The sequence below is a fragment of the Narcine bancroftii genome, chromosome 10, assembly GCF_036971445.1.
Source record: "Narcine bancroftii isolate sNarBan1 chromosome 10, sNarBan1.hap1, whole genome shotgun sequence".
Taxonomy (NCBI): Eukaryota; Metazoa; Chordata; class Chondrichthyes; order Torpediniformes; family Narcinidae; genus Narcine; species Narcine bancroftii.
The window spans coordinates 47471339-47492926 of record NC_091478.1 but is presented as its reverse complement, the minus strand read 5'-3'; the positions used below and the strand labels follow the sequence as shown (position 1 = coordinate 47492926).

The 21588-nt window shown below is 44.2% G+C and overlaps 1 protein-coding gene across 1 annotated transcript in view; it reads left to right on the top strand.

Moving 5' to 3' along the window:
* The window catches only part of tacr2 (tachykinin receptor 2), an 82563-nt gene extending 61349 nt beyond the window's left edge, over positions 1-21214 (top strand). The window contains exon 4 of the mRNA XM_069899500.1: positions 21014-21214. Within this exon, the coding sequence (XP_069755601.1) occupies positions 21014-21214 (201 nt within the window). The remainder of the gene's footprint in view (positions 1-21013) is intronic.
* Positions 21215-21588: the final 374 nt, after the last annotated feature.

Genomic DNA, 21588 nt, shown 5'->3' with positions numbered 1-21588 from the left:
GGTGGGAAGGAGGGTAGCAAAGGCAGGAGATGAGAGGTGAGCTCTTCAACAAGGTGGGAGAAAATGTTGGCAAATGTCTGAACAAAGGAGTGGAGGAGAGAAGGAGGGTGGTAAAGGCAGGAGATGAGAGGTGTGCCCTTCATCAAGGTAGGAGAAAATCCCAGCAAGTGTCTGAACAAAGGAGTGGAGGTGGGGTGGAGCGGGAAAGGAGGGTGGTAAAGTCAAGAGGTGAGAGGTGAGCCCTTCATCAAGGTAGGAGATAATGCCGGCAAGTCTCTGTATAAAAGAGTGGATGGGTGGAAAGAGGGTTGCAAAGACAGGAGATGCGAGGTGAGCCCTTCATCAAGTTAGGAAAAAATGCCGGCATGTGTCTCAACAAAAGATTGGAGGTGAGAAGGAGGGTAGCAAAGGCAAGAGATGAGAGGTGAGCTCTTCAACAAGGTGGGAGAAAATGTTGGCAAATGTCTGAACAAAGGAGTGGAGGAGAGAAGGAGGGTGGTAAATGAAAGAGATGAGAGGTGAGCCCATCATTAAGTTAGGAGAAAATGCTGGCAAGTATCTGAACAAAAGTGTGGAGGGGGGGGGGAAAGAGAGTGGCAAAGGCAGGAGATCAGAGGTGAGCCCTTCATCAAGTTAGGAGGTAATGCCGGCAAGTGTCTGTACAAAAGAAGTGTCTGTACAAAAGAGTTGAGGGGTGGAAAGAGGCTGGCAAAGGCAAAAGATGAGAGGAAAGCCCTTCATTAAGGTAAGATAAAATGCTGGAGTGTGTCTGAACAAATGAGTGGATGGCGGAAGGAGGTTGGCAAAGGCAAGAGTTGAGAGGTGAGCCCTTCATCAACGTAGGAGAAAATGCTGGAAAGTGTCTGAACAGAAAAGGGGAGGAGGGGAAGGAGGGTGGCATATGCAGGAGATGAGAGGTGAGCCCTTCATCAAAGTAGGAGAAAAGGCCAGCTACTGTCTGAACAAAAGCGTGGAGGGTGGGAAGGAAGGTGGTAAAGTGAGGAGGTGAGAGTGAGCCTTTCATCAAGGAAGGATAAAATAGCACCAAGTATCTGAACAAAAGAGTGGATGCGGGAAGGAGGGTGGTAAAGGCAGGAGATGAGAGGTGTGCCCTACATCAAAATAGGAGAAAATGCTGGCAAATGTCTATACAAAAGATTGGAGGGGTGGAAAGAGGGTGGTAAAGGCAGGAGATGAGAGGTGAGCCCTTCATCGTTAGGAAAGATGACGACAATTGACTAAACGAAACAGCGGAGTGGGTGAAGGAGGGTGGCAAAGGCAGGAAATGAGAGGTGACCCCTTCATCAAGATAGGAGAAAATGCCGGCAAGTGATTGGACAAAAGAGAGGAGGTGGGGAAGGAGGGTGGGTAAAGACAGGAGATGAGAGGTGAGCCCTCCATCAAGGTAGGAGAAAATGCTGGCAAATGTCTATACAAAAGATTGGAGGGGTGGAAAGAGGGTGATAAATGCAGGAGATGAGAGGTGATCCCTTCATCAAGGTAGGAGAAAATGCCAGCAAATATCTTAACAAAAGTGTGGAGGGGGGGGGGGGGAAGGAGGGTGGCAAAGGCAGGAGATGAGAGGTGAGCCCTTCATCAAAGTAGGAGAAAAGGCCAGCTACTGTCCGAACAAAAGCGTGGAGGGTGGGAAGGAAGGTGGTAAAGGCAGGAGGTGAGCACTTCATCAAGGTAGGATAAAAGAGCAGAAAGTGTCTGATCAAATGAGTGGAGTGGGGAAGGTGGGTGGCAAAGGCAAGAGATGAGAGGTGAGACCTTCATTATGGGAGGAGAAAATGCCGGCAAGTGTTTGCACATAAGAGTGGAGGTGGGAATTGAGGTTGGCAAAGGCAGGTGATGAGAGGCGACCCCTTCATCAAGAGAGGGGACAATGCCGACAAGTGATTGGACAAAAGAGTGGAGGTGGGGAAGGAGGGGTGTAAAGGCAGGAGATGAGAGTTGAGCCCTCCATCAAGGTAGGAGAACATATCGGCAAATGTCTCTACAAAAGATTGGAGGGGTGGAAAGAGGGTGATAAAGGCAGGAGATGAGAGATGAGCCCTTCATCAAGGTAGGATAAAATGCCGGCATTGTTTGAACAAAAGAGTGGAGGTGGGAAGTAGAGTGGTAAAGGCAGGAGATGAGAGGTGAGCCCTTCATCATGGTAGGTGTAAATGCTGGTAAATTACTGAACAAAAGAGTGGAGGGGGTGAAGGAGGGTGACAAAGGCAGAACATGAGAGGTGAGCTCTTGATCAAGCTAGGAGAAAATTCCAGCAAGGGTCTAAACAAAAAAGTGGATGGGTGGGAAGTATGGTGGCATTGGCAGACATGAGAAGTGAGACCTGCATCAAGTTAGGAGATAATGCCGTCAAGTGTCTATACAAAAGAGTAGAGGGGTGGAAAGATGCTGGCAAAGGCAAAAGATGAGAGGGGAGCTTTAATCTAGGTGGGAGAAAAAGGCAGAAAGTGTCTGAACAAAAGAGTGGAGGGGGGATGGAGGGTGGCAAAGGCAGGAGATGAGAGGTGAGCCCTTCAGTAAGATAGGAGAAAATGTCAGCAATTCTCTGACAAATTAGTGGAGGAGGTTAGGAGGGTGGTAAAGGAAGGAGATGAGAAGTGAACCCTTCATCAAGGTTGGAGAAATTGCCAGCAAGTGTTTCAACAAAAGTGTGGACAGGGGGTAGGAAGGTGGTGAAGGTAGGAGGTGAGCCCTTCATTAAGGTAGGATAAAATACCGGCAAGTTTCTGAACAAAAGAATGGAGGTGGGGAAGAAGGGTGGCAAAGGCAGGAGATGAGATGTGAGCCCTACATCAAAGTAGGAGTAAATAGCGGCAACTTTCAGGACAAATGCGTGGAGGTAGGGAAGGATGGTGGCAAAGGCAGGAGATGAGAGGTGAGCCCTTCATCAAGGTAGGAGAAAAGGCTGGCAAATGTCTGAAAAAAAGAGTGGAGGTGGGAAGGAGGGTAGTAAAGCAGGCGATGAGTGGTGTGCCCTCCATCAAAGTAGGAGAAAATACCTGCAAGTTTTTGGACAAAAGAGTGTAGGTGGGAAAAGAGGGTGGTAAAGGCATGAGATGAGAGGTGAGTCCGTCATCAAGGTAGGAGAAAATGCCGGCAAGTGTCTGAACAAATAAGTGGAGGGGGGAAGGTGGGTGGCAAAGGCAAGAGATGAGAGGTGAGCTTTCATCAAGGTGGGAGAAAAAGGCGGAAAATATCTGAACAAAAGAGTGGAGGGAGGAAGGAGGGTGTTAAAGGCAGGATATGAGAGGTGAGCCCTTCAATAAGGTAAGAGAAAATGTCGGCAATTCTCTGACAAATGGGTGGAGGAGGGTAGGAGGGTGGTAAAGGAAGGAGATGAGAGGTGAGCCCTTCATCAAGGAAGGAGAAAATGCCAGCAAGTGACTGAACTAAACTGTGGAGGGTGGAAGGAGGGTGGTAAAACAGGAGGTGTGCCCTTCATCAAGGTAGGAGAAAATGCCGGCAATTGTCTGAACAATATAGTGCATGTGCGAAGGAGGGTGGTAAAGGAAGGAGTTGAGAAGTGAACACTTCATCAAGGTAGGAGAAAATGGCGGCAAGTGTCTGGCCAATAGAGTGGAGATGGGGAAGGAGGATGGCAAAGGAAGGAAATGAGAGGTGAGCCCTTCATCAAGGAAGGAGAAAATGCCAGCAAGTGACTGAACTAAACTGTGGAGGGTGGAAGGAGGGTGGTAAAACAGGAGGTGTGCCCTTCATCAAGGTAGGAGAAAATGCCGGCAATTGTCTGAACAATATAGTGCATGTGCGATGGAGGGTGGTAAAGGCAGGAGTTGAGAAGTGAACACTTCATCAAGGTAGGAGAAAATGGCGGCAAGTGTCTGGCCAATAGAGTGGAGATGGGGAAGGAGGATGGCAAAGGCAGGAGATGAGAGGTGAGCCCTCCATCAAGGTAGGAGAAGATGTCGGCAAGTGTCTGAATAAAATTGTGGAGGTTGTGAAGGAGGGTGGTAAAGGAAGGAGATGAGAGGTGAGCCTTTCATCAAGTTAGGTAAGATGCCTACAAGTGACTAAACAAAGGAGTGGAGTGTGGGAAGGAGGGTGGTATAGAGGTGAACCCTTCATCAAAGTAGAAGAAATTGCCAGCAAGTGTTTGAACAAAAATGTGGAGGGGGGGGGTAGGAAGGTGGTAAAGGCAGGAGTTGAGCCCTTCATCAAGATAGAATAAAATACCGGCAAGTTTCTGAACAAAAGAGTGAAGGTGGGGAAGAAGGGTGGCAAAGGCAGGAGATGACAGATGAGCCCTACATCAAAGTTAGAGAAAATGCCTGCAAGATTTTGGACAAATGAGTGGAGGTAGGTAAGGAGGGTGACAAAGGCAGGAGAATGGAGGTGAGCCCTTCATCAAGGTAGGAGAAAATGCCGGCAAATGTCTGAACAAAAGAGTGGAGGTGGGGAGGAGGGTGGTAAAAGCAGATGAGAGGTGTGCCTTACATCAAAGTAGGAAAAATGCCTGCAAGTTTTTGGACAAAAGAGTGGAGGTGGGAAAGGAGGGTGGAAAAGGCAGGAGATGAGAAGTGAGACCTCCCTCAAGGTAGGAGAAAATGCCGGCAAATGTCTGTACGAAAGATTGGATGGGGGAAGGAGGGTAGTAAATGCATGAGATGAGAGGTGAGCACTTCATAAAGGTAGGAGAAAAGGGCAGAAAGTGTCTGAACAAATGAGTAGAGGGTGGAAAGGTGGGTGGGAAAGGCAAGAGATGAGAGGTGAGCCCTTCATCAAGTTCGGAGATAATGCCATCAAGTGTCTGTACAAAAGAGTGGTGGGGTGGAAAGATGTTGGCAAAGGCAAAATATGAGAGGTGAACTTTCATCAAGGTGGGAGAAAAAGGCAGAAAGTGTCTGAACAAAAGAGTGGAGGGGGAAGGAGGGTGGTAAAGGCAGGAGATGAGAAGTGAGCCCTTCATCAAGATAGGAGAAAATGCCGGCAAATGTCTGCACAAAAGATCGGAGGGATGGAAAGAGGGTGGTAAAGGCAGGAGATAAGAGGTGAGCCCTTCATCATGGTAGGCGAAAATGTTGGTAAGTTACTGAACAAAAGAGTGGAGGGTGTGAAGGAGGGTGGTAAAAGTAGGAGGTGTGCTGTTCATCAAGGTAGGAGAAAATGCCGGCAAGTGTCTGAACAAAGGAGTGGAGGGGAGAAGGAGGGTGGTAAAGAAAAGAGATGAGAGGTGAGCCCGTCATTAAGTTACGAGAAAATGCCGGCAAGTATCTGAACAAAAGTGTGGAGGGGGGCAGAGAGTGGCAAAGGCAGGAGATGAGAGGTGAGTCCTCCATCAAGGTAGTAGAAAATGCCGGCAATTGTCTGTACAAAGGATCGGAGGGGTGGAAGGAGGGTGGTAAAGGCAGGAGATGAGAGGTTAGCCCTTCATCAAGGTAGGAGAAAATAGAGGCAAGTGTCTGAATAAAATTGTGGAGGGGGTGAAGTAGGGTGGTAAAGGAAGGAGATGAGAGGTGAGCCCTTCATCAAGTTAGGTAAGATGCTGACAAGTGACTAAACAAAAGATTGGAGCGGGGGAAGGAGAGTGGTATAGAGGTGAACCCTTCATCAAAGTAGGAGAAATTGCCAGCTAGGGTCTGAACAAAATTGTGGAGGGGGGAGAAGTATGGTGGCATTGGCAGCCATGAGAGGTGAGTCCTTCATCAAGTTAGGAAAGATGCCGACAAGTGACTAAAGAAAAGAGCGGAGCGGGTGAAGGAAGGTGTTAAAGGCAGGAGATTAGTGCTGAGCCCTTCATCAAAGAAGGAGAAAATGCTGGCAATTGTTTTAATAAAACTTTTGAGGGGGTGAAAGAGGGTGGCAAAGGCAGCAGATGAGAGGTGAGACCTTCATCAAGGTAGGAGAAAATGCAGGCAAGTGTCTGTACAATAGAGTGGATGGGTTGAAGGAGGGTGGCAAAGGCAGGAAATGAGAGGTGAACACTATCAAGGTGGGAGAAAAGAGGAGAAAGTGTCTGAACAAATGAGTGGAGTGGGGAAGGTGTGTGGCAAAGGCAAGAGATGCGAGGTGAGCCCTTCATCAAGTTAGGAGATAATGCCATCGTGTCTGTACAAAAGAGTGGAGGGGGAAGGTGGGTGTTAAAGGCAGGAGATGAGGGGTGAGCCCTTCATCAAGGAAGGAGAAAAAGCCGGCAATTGTCTGAACAAAATACTGTATATACAAAGGAGGGTGGTAAAGGCAGGAGTTGAGAAGTGAATCTTCATCAAAGTAGGAGAAAAAGGCGGCAAGTGTCTGAACAAAAGAATGGAGGTGGGAAGGAGGGTAGTAAAGTCAGGAGATGAGAGGTGAGCAGTTCATAAAGGTAGGAGAAAAGGGCAGAAAGTGTCTGAACAAATGAGTGGAGGGCGGAATGGTGGGTGGGAAAGGCAAGAGATGAGAGGTGAGCCCTTCATCAAGTTCAGAGATAATGCCGTCAAGTGTCTGTACAAAAGAGTGGTGGGGTGGAAAGATGCTGGCAAAGGCAAAATATGAGAGGTGAGCCTTTCATTAAGAAAGGAGAAAATAGCAGCAAGTGTCTGAACAAAAGAGTGGATGCGGGAAGGAGGGTGGTAAAGGCAGGAGATGAGAGGTGAGCCCTGCATCATGATAGGAGGAAATGCCAGCAAATGTCTGCAGAAAAGATTGGAGGGATGGAAAGAGGGTGTTAAAGGCAGGAAATGAGAGGTGAGCCTTTCATCATGGTAGGCGAAAATGTTGGTAAGTTACTGAACAAAAGAGTGGAGGGGGTGAAGGAGGATGGTAAAAGCAGGACGTGTGCTCTTCATCAAGGTAGGAGAAAATGCCGGCAAGTGTCTGAACAAAGGAGTGGAGGGGAGAAGGAGGGTGGTAAAGAAAAGAGATGAGAGGTGAGCCCGTCATTAAGTTACGAGAAAATTCCGGCAATTATCTGACAAATAAGTGGAGGAGGGTAGGAAGGTGGTAAAGGAAGGAGATGAGAGGTGATCAAGGTAGTAGAAAATGCCAGCAAGTGATAGAACAAAAGTGTGGAGGGTGGAAGGTGGGTGGTAAAAGCATGAGGTGAGCCCTCCATCAAGGTAGGAGAAAATGCCCTCCATCAAGGTAGGAGAATATGTCTGTACAAAAGATTGGAGGGGGCAAGGAGGGTGGCAGAGACAGGATATGAGAGGTGAGTCCTTCATCAAGTTAGGAGAAAATGCCGGCAAGTGTCTGTAAAATAGAGTGGATGGGGGGAAGGAGGGTGGCAAAGGCAGGAGATGAGAGGTGAACACTTCATCAATGTGGGAGAAAAGAGCAGAAAGTGTCTGAACAAATTTATGGAGTGGGGAAGGTGGGTGGCAAAGGCAAGAGATGTGAGGTGAGCCGTTCATCAAGTTAGGAGATAATGCCGTCAATTGTCTGTAGAAAAGAGAGGAGGGGGAAGGAGAGTGTTAAAGGCAGGAGATGAGAGGTGAGCACTTCATTAAGGTAGGAGAAAATGTCGGCTTTTCTCTGACAAATGAGTGGAGGAGGGTAGGAGGGTGGTAAAGGTAGGAGATGAGAGGTGAGCCCTTCATCAAGGTAGGAGAAAATGCCAGGAAGTGACTGAAATAAAGAGTGGAGAGGGGGAAGGAGGGTGGCAAAGGCATGATATGAGAGGTGAGCCATTCATCAAGGTAGGAGAATATAACGGCAAGTGTATGGGCAATAGAGTAGAGGTGGGGAAGGAGGGTGGCAAAGGCAGGAGATGAGAGGTGAGCCCTTCATCAAGTTAGGTAAGATCCCAAAATGTGACTAAACAAAAGAGTGGAGCGGGGGAAGGTGGGTGGCAAAGGCAGAACATGAGAGGTGAGCCCTTGATCAAGCTAGGAGAAAATTCCAGCTAGCTTCTGAACAAAATAGTGGAGGGGGGAGAAGTATGGTGGCATTGGCAGACATGAGAGGTGAGCCCTTCATCAAGTTAGGTAAGATGCCGACAACGGCAAGTGTCTGGGCAATAGTGTAGAGGTGGGAACGGAGGGTGGTAAAGGCAGGAGATGAGAGATGAGCCCTCCATCAAGGTAGGAGAAAATGCCCTCCATCAAGGTAGGAGAATATGTCTGTACAAAAGATTGGAGGGGGCAAGGAGGGTGGCAGAGACAGGATATGAGAGGTGAGTCCTTCATCAAGTTAGGAGAAAATGTCGGCAAGTGTCTGTAAAATAGAGTGGATGGGGGGAAGGAGGGTGGCAAAGGCAGGAGATGAGAGGTGAACATTTCATAAAGGTAGGATAAAATGGCAGAAAGTGTCTGAACAAATGAGTGGAGGGCGCAAAGATGGGTGGCAAAGGCAAAAGTTGAGAGGTGAGCTTTCATCAACATTGGAGAAAAAGGCGGCAAGTGTCTGAACAAAAGAGTGGAGGGGGAAGGAGGGTGGTAAAGGCAGGAGATGAGAGGTGAGCCCTTCAATAAGGTAGGAGAAATTGTCGGCAATTATCTGACAAATAAGTGGAGGAGGGTAGGAGGGTGGTAAAGGAAGGAGATGAGAGGTGATCAAGGTAGGAGAAAATGCCAGCAAGTGATAGAACAAAAGTGTGGAGGGTGGAAGGTGGGTGGTAAAAGCATGAGATGTGCCCTTCATCAAGGTAGGAGAAAATGGCAGAAAGTTTTTGAACAAATGAGTGGAGTGGGGTAAGTTGGGTGACAAAGGCAGGATGTGAGAAGTGAGCCCTTCATCAAGGTAGGAGTAAATACCGACAAGTTTACGGACAAAAGAGTGGAGGGCGGGAAGGAGGGTGGAAAAGGCAGGAGATGAGAGGTGACCCTTCATTAATGTAGGAGAAAAGGCCAGAAAAAATCTGAACAGAACAGTGGAGAGAGTGAAAGAAGGTTGGCAAAGACAAGAGATGGGAGATGAGTCGTCCATTCAGGTAGGAGTAAATGCCAGCAAATGTCTGTACAAAAGATTGGAGGGGTGGAAAGAGCGTGGTAAAGGCAGGAGATGAGAGGTGAGCCCTTCATCATGGAAGGCGAAAATGCTGGCAAGTTACTGAACAAAAGAGTGGAGGGGGTGAAGGAGGGTGGGAAAGGCAGGACATGAGAGTTGAGCCCTTGATAAAGCTAGGAGCAAATTCCAGCTAGGGTCTGAACAAAATAGTGGAGGGGGGAGAAGTATGTTGGCATTGGCAGACATGAGAGGTGAGTACTTCATCAAGTTAGGAAAGATGCTGACAAGTGACTAAAGAAAAGAGCGGAGTGGGGGAAGGAAGATGGTAAAGGCACGAGATTAGTGCTGAGCCCTTCATCAACGTAGGAGAGAATGCCAGCAATTGTTTTAATAACACTTTTGAGGGGTTGAAGGAGGGTGGCAAAGGCAGGAGATGAGAGGTGAGCCCTTCATCAAGTTCGGAGATAATGCCATCAAGTGTCTGTACAAAAGAGTGGAGGGGTGGAAAGATGCTGGCAAAGGCAAAAAATGAGAGTTGAGCTTTCATCAAGGTGGGAGGAAAAGGCGGCAAGTGTCTGAACAAAAGAGTGGAGGGGGAAGGAGGGTTTTAAAGGCAGGAGATGAGAGGTGAGCCCTCATCAAGGTAGGAGTAAATATCGACAAGTTTACGGACAAAAGAGTGGAGGGCGGGAAGGAGGGTGGAAAAGGCAGGAGATGAGAGGTGACCCTTCATTAATGTAGGAGAAAAGGCCAGAAAAAATCTGAACAGAACAGTGGAGAGAGTGAAAGAAGGTTGGCAAAGACAAGAGATGGGAGATGAGTTGTCCATCCAGGTAGGAGTAAATGCCAGCAAATGTCTGTACAAAAGATTGGAGGGGTGGAAAGAGCATGGTAAAGGCAGGAGATGAGAGGTGAGCCCTTCATCATGGAAGGTGAAAATGCTGGCAAGTTACTGAACAAAAGAGTGGAGGGGGTGAAGGAGGGTGGGAAAGGCAGGACATAAGAGTTGAGCCCTTGATAAAGCTAGGAGCAAATTCCAGCTAGGGTCTGAACAAAATAGTGGAGGGGGGAGAAGTATGTTGGCATTGGCAGACATGAGAGATGAGTACTTCATCAAGTTAGGAAAGATGCTGACAAGTGACTAAAGAAAAGAGCGGAGTGGGGGAAGGAAGATGGTAAAGGCACGAGATTAGTGCTGAGCCCTTCATCAACGTAGGAGAGAATGCCAGCAATTGTTTTAATAACACTTTTGAGGGGTTGAAGGAGGGTGGCAAAGGCAGGAGATGAGAGGTGAACACTTCATCAAGGTGGGAGAAAAGAGCAGAAAGTGTCTGAACAAATGAATCGAGTTGGGAAGGTGGGTGGCAAAGGCAAGAGATGAGAGGTGAGCCCTTCATCAAGTTCAGAGATAATGCCATCAAGTGTCTGTACAAAAGAGTGGAGGGGTGGAAAGATGCTGGCAAAGGCAAAAAATGAGAGTAGAGCTTTCATCAAGGTGGGAGGAAAAGGCGGCAAGTGTCTGAACAAAAGAGTGGAGGGGGAAGGAGGGTTTTAAAGGCAGGAGATGAGAGGTGAGCCCTCATCAAGGTAGGAGAAAATACCAGCAAGGGACTGAACGAAAGAGTGGAGGGTGTAAGGAGGGTGGTAAAAGCAGGCGGTGTGCCCTTCATCAAGGAAAGAGAAAATGCTGGCTATTGTCTGAACAAAATACTGTATGCAGAAAGGAGGGTGGTAAAGGCAGGAGTTGAGAAGTGAATCTTCATCAAAGTAGGAGAAAAAGGCAGCAAGTGTCTGAAGAAAAGAGTGGCGGGGGGGAGGAGGATGGCAAAGGCAGGAGATGAGAGGGGAGCCCTTCATCAAGTTAGGAGATAATGCTGTCAAGTGTCTGTACAAAAGAGTGGAGGGGTGGAAACATGCTGGCAAGGTGGGAGGAAAAGGCGGCAAGTGTCTGAACAAAAAAGTGGTGGGGGGGAGGAGGATGGCAAAGGCAGGAGATGAGAGGGGAGCCCTTCATCAAGTTAGGAGATAATGCTGTCAAGTGTCTGTACAAAAGAGTGGAGGGGTGGAAACATGCTGGCAAGGTGGGAGGAAAAGGCGGCAAGTGTCTGAACAAAAAAGTGGCGGGGGGAAGGAGGGTGTTAAAGGCAGGAGATGAGAGGTGAGTCCTTCATTAAGGTAGGAGAAAATGTCGGCATTTTTCTGACAAATGTGTGAAGCAGGGTGGTAAAGGCAGGAGATAACAGGCGAGCCCTTCATCAAAGTAGGAGAAAATTCCGGCAATTGTCTAAATAAAATTTTGGATGGGGTGAAGGAGGGTGGCAAAGGCAGGAGAAGAGAGGTGAGTGCTTTTTCAAGGTAGGAGAAAATGGCAGAAAGTGTCTGAACAAATGACTGTAGGGGGGAAGGTGGGTATCAAAGGCAGGATGTGAGAAGTGTGCCCCTCATCAAGGTAGGAGATAATGTCGGCAAGTATCTAAATAAAATTGTGGAGGTGGGGAAGGAGGATCCAAAGGCAGGTGATAACAGGTGAGCCCTTCATCAAAATAGGAGGAAATGCTGGCAATTGTCTAAGTAAAATTTTGGAGGGTGGAAGGAGGGTGGCAAAGGCATGAGGTGAGCCCATCATCTAGGGAGGAGAAAGTACCGGGAAGTATATGGACAAAAGAGTGGAGAGCGGTAAGGAGGGTGGCAGTGGCAGGAGATGAGAGGTGACCCTTCATCAAAGTAGGAAAAAATGCCAACAAGTGTCTGAACAAAAGCGTGGAGGGTGGGAAGGATGGTGGTAAAGGCAGGAGGTGAGCCCTTCTTCAAGGTAGGATAAAATGCCGGCAATTGTCTGAACAAAAAATGGAGATGGGGAAGGAGGGTGGCAAAGGCAAGAGATGGGAGGTGAGCTTTTCATCAAGGTAGGAGAAAATGCCGGTAAGTATCTGAAAAAAAGAATGGAGGGGAGAAGGAGGGTGGTAAAGGCTGGAGATGAGAGGAGAACATTTCGTAAAGGTAGGAGAAAATGGCAGAAAGTGTCTGAACAAATGAGTGGAGGGCGCAAAGATGGGTGGCAAAGGCAAAAGTTGAGAGGTGAGCTTTCATCAACATGGGAGAAAAAGGCGGCAAGTGTCTGAACAAAAGAGTGGAGGAGGGAAGGAGGGTGGTTAAGGCAGTATATGAGTGGTGAACCCTTCATCAAGGTAGTAGAAAATGCTTCAACGACTGTTCCGGTTCCATCAAATATACCAACACCTCGTCCGCAAACAAATTAATTTTATATTCTTAATTCTTAACCCTCATGCCTCTATTTCATCATTTTGTCTAATAACCTGAGCTACTGGTTCAATAACCCTACACAACTAGGGCTGGTGACAATGGGCAGTCCTGTTGAGTTGAATGGGTCAATTTAAATGGTAAAGAAATATGTCCATTTGTCACCACCCTAGCAATTGGGTTTATATAAACATCCTTAACCCAACCTATGAAAAAAGGGCTGAATTTAAATTTCTTTAACACTTTAAATTTAAAAATCCCACTCTACCTATTTGAAGCTTATTCTGCATCTAATGCAACCACCATTGCTTTCGATATGTGTTGACCAAAGTAATTATTCATAATATATTTTTTGATGTATTTCTATTCTTAGTAAAAGCTGTTTGATCAATGTGTAGCAATTTGGGGAAATATTTAGCATGTCTATTAACTCATACTTACGCTATAATTTTATAATCCACATTTAATAAAGTGTCTATCGGAGGACACTTTTAATGAAACTCTATCTTTTTTTGGAATGACAGTTATTAAAGCACTTAATCTTAACATTCTGGTATCTTCTGATCTTCAGTAACTTGATTCAACACTTCTCCAAACACATTAGAAAAATCATCATTAAAAAGTTTATAAAATTCCACAGGGAATCCATCATCCCCTGGGGATTTCCATTCGGCATTTCCTGAATAGCTTCCTTAATTTCAAAATCTGTAAATGGAGATTCCAGATCCTGAACATCATTTCCATCTAGTACTGGTAACTTTAATTTAGATAAGTAAGAATCAATAGAGCCATTATCCTGTTTCCCCTTAAAAATATATAATTTTTGATAAAATGAATAAAACTGATTATTAATTTCCTGAGGCTTTTAAGTTATTATTGAATTCTCCTTAACAGCATTAATAGTCCGAGACAATTGTTCGGCATTCAATTGCCAGGCTTATGAGCTCTTTCCCCCAACTCATAATAATGTTGTTTAAATCAATTAATTATGCGCTCAAGCTGATAAGTTTGTAAAGTATTATCATGTAATTTCAACCTCTCTAATGCAACTTTTTAAAATCTTCTTTTACACCTTTCTGAAAATCTTTCTCTAACTCAGCAATCTTATTTTCTAACTCTAAACTTTCTACCATATATTAACTTAACTTTCGTAGAATAACTAATGATCTTCCCCCTCAAATAAACTTTTAAAGCATCCCATATTACAAAATGACTATCCACAGAATTAATATTTTGAGTCAAAAATAAAGAAATCTGATCTTTAACAAAAGTAACAAACTCTGGTTTCTTCAATAATATTGCGTTAAACCTCCATCTAAACGACGGATGTACTACCTCTGAATTTTCACAAGAAAAAAGTAATGATGAATGATCTGATATAACTCTACTTTTATATTCAGCTCATAATACTCTACCTTGTAAATTTGCTGATACCAAAAGTAAATCAATTCTAGAAAACGAATCATGTCTCAAAGAATAAAAAGAGAAATCTTTCTCTGGATTAACTTTTCTACAAATATCCACCAAATTTAAATCTTTCATTAACGCATTAATTTATGTTGCCATCTTTGATTTCCTTATACTTTTTGGATTTCTGTCCAATAAAGGGTCGAGAACACAGTTAAAATCACCACCAACTAAAACATTTTCATTAGCTTGAGTTAACAATAAAAAAGCTTCTGAAATAAACCACTCATCATCTATATTAGAAACATAAAGATTCAACAAAGTCCACGATTCAGAAAAAATTTTACAGTTCACTCTTCATACTCTGCCAACATACCCCTCTGAAGATTCCAATTCAAAAGGTAAATTTTTATGAATCAAAATTGCTACTCCTCTTGCCTTAGAATTAAAAGAAGAAGAAAAAACATGACCAACCCAATCCCTTTTCAATTTCAAATGTTCTTTCTCAGTTAAATGTGTTTTTTGTATAAAAGCAATATCAATTTTCATTTTTTTAATTTAAGCCAATATTCTCCTTCTCTTAATTGGATTATTTAACCCCTGCACATTAAAAGTTGCAAAATTCAATTGAGACATCTTTTTTAACTACTAATATATTTACACACTATAAAATAATGCTCCCCTTCCAGAAAAGAAAAACACCCTCAAAAATTTTTTTAAAAACAAAAAAAAAGCACCCAAAGGTAGTAATACCCTAAAAAACTGGGTGTGGTGAACCCACTAGTGGCAGATGACTATCAAAGTTTTTCAGTATCATTCACCACTCCACCCTCCCCCCCTCAGCCAGATACATATTAATTATTTAATCAAACACAATCAAATATAATCATATATTCAGCCGAATTATTCCAAGCCCAACGACTGCTCTGGATCTTCAACATCAAGAAGACTTTGTGTCATCTCTTCTTTCTTTCCAATCTTTCCATACTTTCCATTCCCATGTCCATTTCCATTTCCGTTTACTCTCCTCTTAGGAGATAACAGAGGAGAAGATCAATTTCTTCGCAATTCCGGCAAAGAATTAGCAAAAACCAAAGCATCATAATCATTCTCAAAAAATTGTGATTGAAAATTTGCATAGAAAACCTTCAAAATTGCAGGATAATGAAAAACAAACTTGTAGCCTTTTCGCCTCAAAACATCTTTAGCCATATTAAATTCTTAGTCTTCTAATAACCTCTTGACTCAAATCAGCATAAAAAAACACCCTATTATGTTGAACCATTAATGGAGATTGATTCTGTCTTGCATTCTGCACTGCATATGAAAAATAATTTCTCGATCTTGATAGTTTAAACAACGAATCAAGACTGCTCTCGGTGTTTGTCCTGGAAGTGGTCTTCTTCTCAGAGCCTTATCCAATTCCAAACCTTCAGGGAAAAGCTGGATCCCAGCACCTCTGGGATCCAGTGCTTAAAACATTTTATAGGATCATCACCTTCAATATCCTCTGGGAGACCAACTATTTTCACATTATTCCTCCGACTTTGATTTTCCAACGAATCAATCTTCTTCATTAAATCTCTTTTCTGAATCCCCCAATCTACAAAAGAACCTTCCACTTTTCCCATTTTTTCTCTATTACGTTCTACCTGAGTTTGACACTCAGAGAAGGTTGTTTCAATTTTCTTAAAATTATCTTGCACTGTATCAACTGATTTTATACATTTATTAATATCACTTTTAACTAGTCATTTCTTGTTTCACAGTTGACATTTCATCACACAAAGTATTCATTTTTATTTTCATCTCCATAAATTCTTGATTCATTTGAGGTGATATTTGTTTTGACATATTATGCATTTGTTGCATTTGAAAAGCAATCCCTTCCAAAACAGTGAACACTGAATCCAGTCCAGATTTCACTTCCACTTTTTGAGATTCACCTTCTTTAACTGCAAGCTCCTCCTCCTGGACGAATTCCAATAAGGTAAGTTCCTCTTCTTCCTCAGTCATCGTAGGTCCTTTGACAGAATGGCTGCAGGTCTGGACACCTGACACCGGCACCCCGACTTCTTTGGGACGCCAGTGTTTGGGGTCCCCCACAACTCCGACTTTCTCCAGCTGCTCTTGGACCCATGATGCCACACGCAGGTCAGGCAAGGCCATCGGATGCGCAGAGGCGTCCTCCAATCCTACCTTGCGTGCCACCAGTACCCCCAGCGAGGTCGCGGGTTTGCTGGTTCCCTTATCGGCTGTGTCACCCGCGCACACAACCTCACGTGAATGCAGGTCAGCAGTGGCCGAACTCACCAATGTTCCAACAAGTGTCTGAACAAAAGAGTGGGGGGAGGAAGGAGAGTGGCAAAGGCAGGAGATGAGAGTTGAGCCCTTCATCAAGGTAGGAGAAAATGCCGGCAAGTGTTTGAACAAAAGAGTGGAGGGGGGGAAGGAGGGTGGTAAAGGCAAGAGATGAGAGTTGAGCCCTTCATCAAGGTAGGAGAAAATGGCGGCAAGTGTTTGAACAAAAGAGAGGAGAAGGAAGGAGGGTGGTAAAGGCAGGTGATGAGAGGTGTAGAGCAGGAATGAAAGGGATGACTGGGTGGGTGGAAGAACTGAAAAGAAGGAGTGGGAACAAAAGGCGAACAGGTTTAGTGGGAAGCAGTAAAGACAATGTTCATGCCAGGTGACTGGAGAGTGCCCAGAGAGACCCCCTACTCTTTTGCCCAGACGCCTGTTGGCATTCTCTCATACTTTGAGTAAGGACTCAAGCCTGAAATGTCAGTGATGTATAAAGGACACTGTTTGACCTGGCGTCTTTGTGTTTTTACTGCACCACAGTGCGCAGACACAAGGCCTAGCACATAATCATCACATATATATCTAAAGATATTAAATAAATAAATAGATAGATTTCTATAAATATTATGGAATGGTTTACCCAGCTACAGGAAACTGTTCATCAATCTCACAGCCTGAGGAAAGAACCTATTTCCCAGATTTTGATCCTCCTCTACCTCCTTCTTGTTGGTAATGGGTCAAAGATAGGGTGTGTTGGATGGTGGAGGTCCCCAACAATTCTTTGAGCCCTAAATAACCAACGCTCCCAGTAAATGTATTCAGAAGTAGAAAGCAAGACCCCAAGTGATCTTCTCAGTGTTGCTGTGTCCAAAATATTATTTAGATTACACTTGAAAATTGCGTGCTGTTCTGGTCACCTCACAATAGGATGGGTTGGGTAGAGGGCATGTGGAAGAGATTCACTTGGATGTGACCTTAATTGGCAGGCTTGTTATGAGGAGAGATTAGATTGACAAAGTTTGCTTCTAATGCAGGGAAGGAGACTGGGATGGAATTGTGGGGGCACAGATTGGGTAGTAAGCTGGTTTTTGTTTCCCAGGGTAAGAATGTCATGCACCCCTCAGGTTCCCATTAAACCTCTCCCCGCTCACATTAAACCTATGACCTCTGGTTCTCGATTCCACTGCTTGGCAAAGGACTCTGTGCATTCACCCGCTATAGGTCTGGATCAGAAATATGGAGGAACAGACTCCCCATATCTGAATTATAACTCCAACAGCACTCGGGAAGCTTGACATCATGGACATCCATGATGTACCAGAGAAAAGCACCTTTCTTGGAGAGACTCGGCCTAGATAGCCAACTTGGCCGGCAGAGGCGAGTTGGGCCGCAGGGCTTGTATAACTCCATGTCCCTGAACAAGTCTCAAAACTGTATGATTTAATTGGGGATTAGTTGGGAAAGAGGGCATTGAGTCTGAGCTAAGCCCTCAGTTGCCTGGGCTCAAGGTGCTGGAATGTTTTGTACCTTTCATTCCTCCCTTAAAATGCAGCTTTTTGATCAAACGCTCATACATCTGTCCCAATATCACTTTGAGTCTTTTTATTTTGACTCGATTGTTTTGTCTCTGATTATGCTCTTGTGAAGTAATGTGTTAAAGATGCTATATTTAATTATTAATATATCACTGTTTATCATGAGCCTTTAATATATAAACATCCAAATGTTTACCTGAACTGAGGTGAGTTTAGTATCGGACCAGGTAGTATGAACCACCGCAGCCATACACAAATGTGCAGGAGAAACCCAGAAATGAATTGCTCCATTATAAACCACCCCTTTTCTTCAGTATACAAACTGTAATGTCTCTGTGTTACTTGGGAGGCTTCTTAAATAACTTAATGATGCAAGATTCAAATAACAGAAGAGACTTTACTTACTGATGTCTTTCACCATCTCAGGAAACCGCTCTCTCTTACACACACACACACACACACACACACACACACACACACACACACACACACACACACACACACACACACACACACACACACACACACACACACACACACACACACACATGCCCCACAGTGGGGCTCTACAGTTACTACAGTGGGATGGTGAATTAGTTCACATTATCCTGACTGTATAACATCCCTCCTTCTCAAGATAAAGAAAAATTTAGTGTTCTTGATCACTTTCTTTCCAGTGCAACTTAAGTAACTGAACTTGTGCACTAGTTTATTTACACAACTATTTTAAAATAGTTCTTATCGATATCGCACTGGCAGCAGAGGTTCCTTCACCATCTTGTGGATTTGGCTGCAACCATTGGGCTCTGTGTTGCTGGTACATGTGTAGGTGATGGAGCTTGTTGGGCTTCACCTGACAACGGCTGTGTTGATATTTCAGTATTAGTGGTTGTGGTCTCTTCATTTGATACCTCACTTGATATTGGTGTTGCCAGCTTTGCTGGTATTAAAACTTTCTGCTTCATCACATCTTGTGTCAGCCAGATGTGAATTCTATTCCTCCTTCGCTGATTGCCAGAGTCTGTCTCAACAATGGATGATCTTGGTGTCTCAGCTTCTCTGATGACCTTTGCTGGGGTCTATGTTTTCAACATCGGCTCTTAAACACGCAGATGCTGCCCTCTGAAGATTTCAGGCACTATTTGTGCATGTTTGTTGTAATGCTGGCGTCCTTCTTCTCACGTGTCAGCCAGTCTTCTTCTAGTTTCCTCCTGGTCTTCTGGAGGGTGTATTTTGCTTGGCAGAGTTGTTTTATATCTTCTGCCATTTAGAAATTCTGCCAAGGACTTCATGTCAGCCCTTAAAGATGTTGCTCGTAATGATAGAAGAGCCAGGTCTGGGTCATCTTTTGTTTCCCGACACTTAACTAGTGTGTGTTTCACAGTTTGCACTTTTCTTTCAATGAACCCATGACCTTTGGGGTAGTACGGGGATGATGTAGTCATAACAAACCCATACTCTGCAGTCAGCTTTCTGAATTCTTTTGACGTGAACTTTGTTCCATTGTCACATATTACTTGCTCAGGTATTCCTTGTTCAGCAAGGAGCGCTCTAATTTCTGAGGTGATATTTGATGCTTTTAGGTCTTTCACCCTTTTGACAAATGAAAACTTAGAGTAGTGACAGGCTACTATTAAATACCACTCTTGATTCTCAGTGAACAAGTCTGCTCCCACTGTGTGCCATGGCCTCGAAATAATTTCCTCTTTTTGTTGTGGGCCTCAGTTGATCATTTTGGAGATCTGTCATAATTGACAGAGATCAACTGCAACTCCTGGCTGCTGTCCAGACCTAGAATTTCTGGCCCGTCGGCATCTACCACATAGAACGTACAGAGGATGATCTTTCCCTTATGGCAGCCATTGATCTTAGCTCTCCCTAGCTGCTTGATCATGGGTCCACCATAAGCTGTTAATGTGACATTTGCTGTTTCCAATGCACCATCTTTTGGATACCCTTTTATTATGTTCTCTGGGAACATCTGTGGTAGAGTCTGAGTGGAAAGGCATTGCTTTGTGATCCAGTATCTAGCTTTACCTTTAAGTTAAATATCGTAGGCTTGTTCTGGATTGGCCTCTGTATTTGGATCCTTGTGTGCAACTTGCTTCCTTCTTTCATCTCACCCGACATCTTGTGAAGATGCCCACTATCTGGGTGTCGGAGTCATCATTGTTGATTCCTTTTATGTGGTAGATCTTCTTATCTTTCTTTCTTCGTATTACTGTTTTCTTCATACCAGATTTGCACATCTTCACCCAGTGGTTTGCTTTACCACAGGTTCTACTTTCAGAACTGTATACGGGGCATTTGTTTCGGTCATCGAAAGGGTGTTGTCTGCCATACTTCCTGTAGGTCTTGGGAGTTTGCACTTTTCTGATTGTGTTCTTTATAGCATCAACCCTTCCTTCCCTTTGTTGTGGGTGGGCCTGCATAGATAGAGATTTCATTTGCATCCTCGTGGCTTCTAAGGCACAGGCTGTGTCTATATCTTTGGTCAGTTTCAAGCTATCCTTCCCTATAAGAGACTTTTGCACTTAGGGATGGGCATTCCCCCATATTAGTTGATCAGCTAATCTTTCCTCTATATCCTTAAATCTGCATTTTGCAGCAACAATTTTTAGTCTAATGAGGAAGTTATCAACAGTCTCATCAGTCTCTTGCATTAAGCCTTGAAATTCATAGTGTTTAATTCTATGATTAGACTAGGGTTCAGGGTGAGAAGCACTTTGCAAATATCTGCTCGGGATCATTTTTCTCCACCTCTGTAAGCTCCCAGCTTTTAAATAAGTCAAGGCCTTGCTCCCCTGTCCAGACAAGTATATAACTGACCTTCTCCTCTGCTGTTGCATTTTTAAAATAGCTTTTGAATGCTAAATTTCACTTCTGCTGAAACTTTTTTAAATGATTCAACAAAGTCTTCAGCCTCCTGTCCATCACTTACAATCAATTGTGTGGCTTTATTCTTGTTCTTTTACACCGTTGCCACCATGTTACATCTGTTAAGTTACTTGGGAGGCTTCTTAAATTACTTAGAGTTGTGAGATTTTGTTAACAGAAAAGACTTTACTTACTCGTGCCTTCCACCATCTCAGGAAAAAAACTATTCACACTCTCATATACATATACATATGCCCCTCAATGGTGCAATACAGTTATTACAGTGAGAAGGGTGTATTCTTATGCGATTACAAATTAGTTCACATTATCCTGACTCTATAACACAAACCAAAGCAGTGAGATTGGACCTCAGATGGTTGGCATCCCCAATAACCACTGTAATTTTCAAAAGATCAGTAAAGCTTATTGATAACTGCTTAAAATATCATTTGAAGAACAGTTTTTAACAATTTTACCTTCAAAGCATCTTTCCAAGAGTTCTGGTAACCTTTTATCTTTTCTAAGTAAAAATCAGAATTATGTAGAGAGAAATAAAATAATCATGTTTTCTTTTTAATTGTGCTATTGATTTTTTTTCCCCAAAGTTGTCCTGAATTTTATCCTGGAGCAATTCCACAAGGGCGGTGCAGTTGATAAAATCCCGTTGGTGCAATAGCGGAATCTTTATAGCATTAATTAAGTTTACAACTCATTGGAATCTCTTTTTATTGAAGGTTGTGAAGATGATGATTATTGTGGTTTTGACCTTTGCAATTTGCTGGTTACCCTACCACCTGTACTTCATCCTTGGGAGTTTTATTGAAGACATCTATTTTGAAACCTACATCCAGCAGGTGTACCTGGGAATATTCTGGCTTGCCATGAGCTCCACCATGTACAACCCCATCATTTATTGCTGCCTTAACAAACGGTGAGTGCAACGGAGAGCCATTCTGGTCTAGTGGGCACCATTCTGGTCACCCACCTGTGGGATTCAGTTGGAGGTGGTGCAGAGAAGGGTTGTGAGGAGGTTACTAGGGGCTGGGCTAGGAGGTGCACTGGAGGGCTGGGGACTTTTCTCCATGGAGTGAAAGAAGCAAAAGGGATATCTTACAGAGGTTTGAAGGATCACAAAGGGCATAGATAAGGAGTAGAATCGCAGGCTTTTTCTCAATCTAAAACCAGGCAGAGATTTAAGGGAAGAGGGGAAGGATTTAAAAGGGGTCCAGAGGGGAACCTTCTCCACACAGAGGGGGGTGGGCAGATGGAACGAGCTGCCAGAGGAAGTGGTCAAAGCAGGGACAATTGT